At 58.0% G+C, this 1,690-nt stretch overlaps 1 protein-coding gene across 1 annotated transcript; it reads right to left on the reverse strand.

Moving 5' to 3' along the window:
- Nucleotides 1–268: 268 nt before the first annotated feature.
- On the reverse strand, nucleotides 269–1,273 carry LOC112894250 (BAG family molecular chaperone regulator 2-like). The gene is made up of 2 exons (XM_025961893.1): nucleotides 915–1,273; nucleotides 269–817 (listed from the first exon to the last, which is right to left on the reverse strand). The coding sequence occupies exons 1-2, from the start codon at nucleotides 1,168–1,170 to the stop codon at nucleotides 588–590; spliced, it is 486 nt and encodes a 161-aa protein (XP_025817678.1). The 5' UTR covers nucleotides 1,171–1,273; the 3' UTR covers nucleotides 269–587.
- Nucleotides 1,274–1,690: the final 417 nt, after the last annotated feature.

Consider the following 1,690-nt stretch of genomic DNA (forward strand, 5'->3'; position numbering starts at 1 on the left):
GCTCAAAGCAGGTTTCTGTCCAGCCTTTGCAGTTCAGTCCAAGCTGGCATTTTTCTGCGTGTTTGGTAGCCGTGAACCTGCTGCCGCTTGGTTTTGTCAACTGCAACTTGAAGCAGCAGGTGTGTGCAAGTACATGCGGACTGAAAAAAAAAGAGCAGCGCGAATTGCTCTAGCATGTCCGGGGTTCAGTACATGCCTTAGCTGATGGAGAAAATGGGGGCATGTACTTGATTATGAAAACAAGGCAAGGATTTATTTGCAGAGCATCTTGTGAAAACCATGAACTGTATTGCTGTCCTCAACAATGGAAGAAATAAGAATATGTATGTACAGAGTAAGAAGCAAAGAATTAGTACATACACAGTGGCAGTGGGAATTAATTTACATAATGTGTTTATCGTCTTACAGTATAGTATCCTATTTTGAGAACGTCCTGATTCGATTGGCCGAATTCAGGACCTGAAACTCAGCAGGCTCTGAACACTGCAGTTAGACTGAGCTGAAATCTTTGCTCAGTCGCTCACGCGAACGAACTGAAAGAAGGAGAAAAACGAAAAGGAAGCTGCAAGAAATTCAGGGGACCCTCTCTACACTTGGATGAAGGAGTGGCAGGGCACCCCCATTAGCTGCGCCAAGGTGGTCGACCTGAGCTTCCTCTCCTTGACGGCCGGGTCTTCCAGGAGCAGCACCTTGTCCTTGTCCTGGACGCCCACCATGTGCAGGTGCTCGCAGTCGTCCCTCTCCTTGCCCCTGTACAGCAGCCTCTGCTCCCTGGGCCACAGGCCGGTCACCAGCGACAGCATCACCTTCAGGTCGCCTGCATTGGGTAGGGAGCAACCGCAGCTTAGCAACCAGCGCCACGGTTTCCATCAAAGGAAACGGCAATGCAGGGAATGAAGGGCGATGGAACGTACCGAAGGTCGCGGTGGCGTCGATGGAGACGTCGTGCCACTGCCAGCCGGTGGCGACCCTGACCAGGATGTACTCGACGGCCGCCGCGTCCTCCTCGGGCGTCCGCCGCTTCTGCACCAGCATCCCGCCGGGCCGCACCTCCCACTCGATCTTCTCGTGCTCGGCGACCATGGCGCAGATGTCCGCGCCGGCGCTGCTGCCGGCCGTGCTCCTGGACCGGCTCCTGAACAGCCTCCTGGGGCTCGGAATCTTCACCATCTCCCTCTGCTGCTGCTGCTCTCGACCTCCGCTCCCTGCTCTGTCTCTGTCTCGGTCGATCGCTCGCTGGCTGGTTGCTGCCGGCGCCGGGTGCCGGGACTGGCAGCCGGGCCTGGGAATTTAAAAGGGGAGGGGGGGGGGGGGTGGGGGGGGGGGGGAGGGCGATGAGGACAAACCGGGAGGAGGTTAAGTTGCGACAGGGGCGGGACGACCACCGTGCGGGCGGGCGGAAATGATTGGCGATTAATTTACGGGTGTTTGTTTAACGCCCCCGAGACCTCCCCGCTGATTGAAAACGGATTAGCTAGGCGAGGTGGCCGCGATGGGGACGACACCTGTTGCTGAGGCGGCGAGAGCGCGGAAAAGGGCTCGGGAGCTGGTGGATTTTCTGAGACTTCTTTTCCGGGTTCGGGAGGGAGAGGAGGGTTGAATGCGGGGCACGGCAGTCGGCAGCGCGCCGCGGCGGTTGGAGGCGGCAGCACATGGGGGAGGTGGCGGGCGAACACGGTTTCGCCTGCAT

This window comes from Panicum hallii, chromosome 5, assembly GCF_002211085.1.
Source record: "Panicum hallii strain FIL2 chromosome 5, PHallii_v3.1, whole genome shotgun sequence".
Taxonomy (NCBI): domain Eukaryota; kingdom Viridiplantae; phylum Streptophyta; class Magnoliopsida; order Poales; family Poaceae; genus Panicum; species Panicum hallii.

What these genes read in the sequence shown, in the direction of transcription:
- LOC112894250 (XM_025961893.1), bottom strand. Translation starts at nt 1,170, where the DNA reads ATGGTGAAGATTCCGAGCCCCAGGAGGCTGTTCAGGAGCCGGTCCAGG. An exon ending in CGACGCCACCGCGACCTTCG is followed by an intron (nt 818 to 914) that starts GTACGTTCCATC and finishes TACCCAATGCAG; the next exon opens with GCGACCTGAAGGTGATGCTG.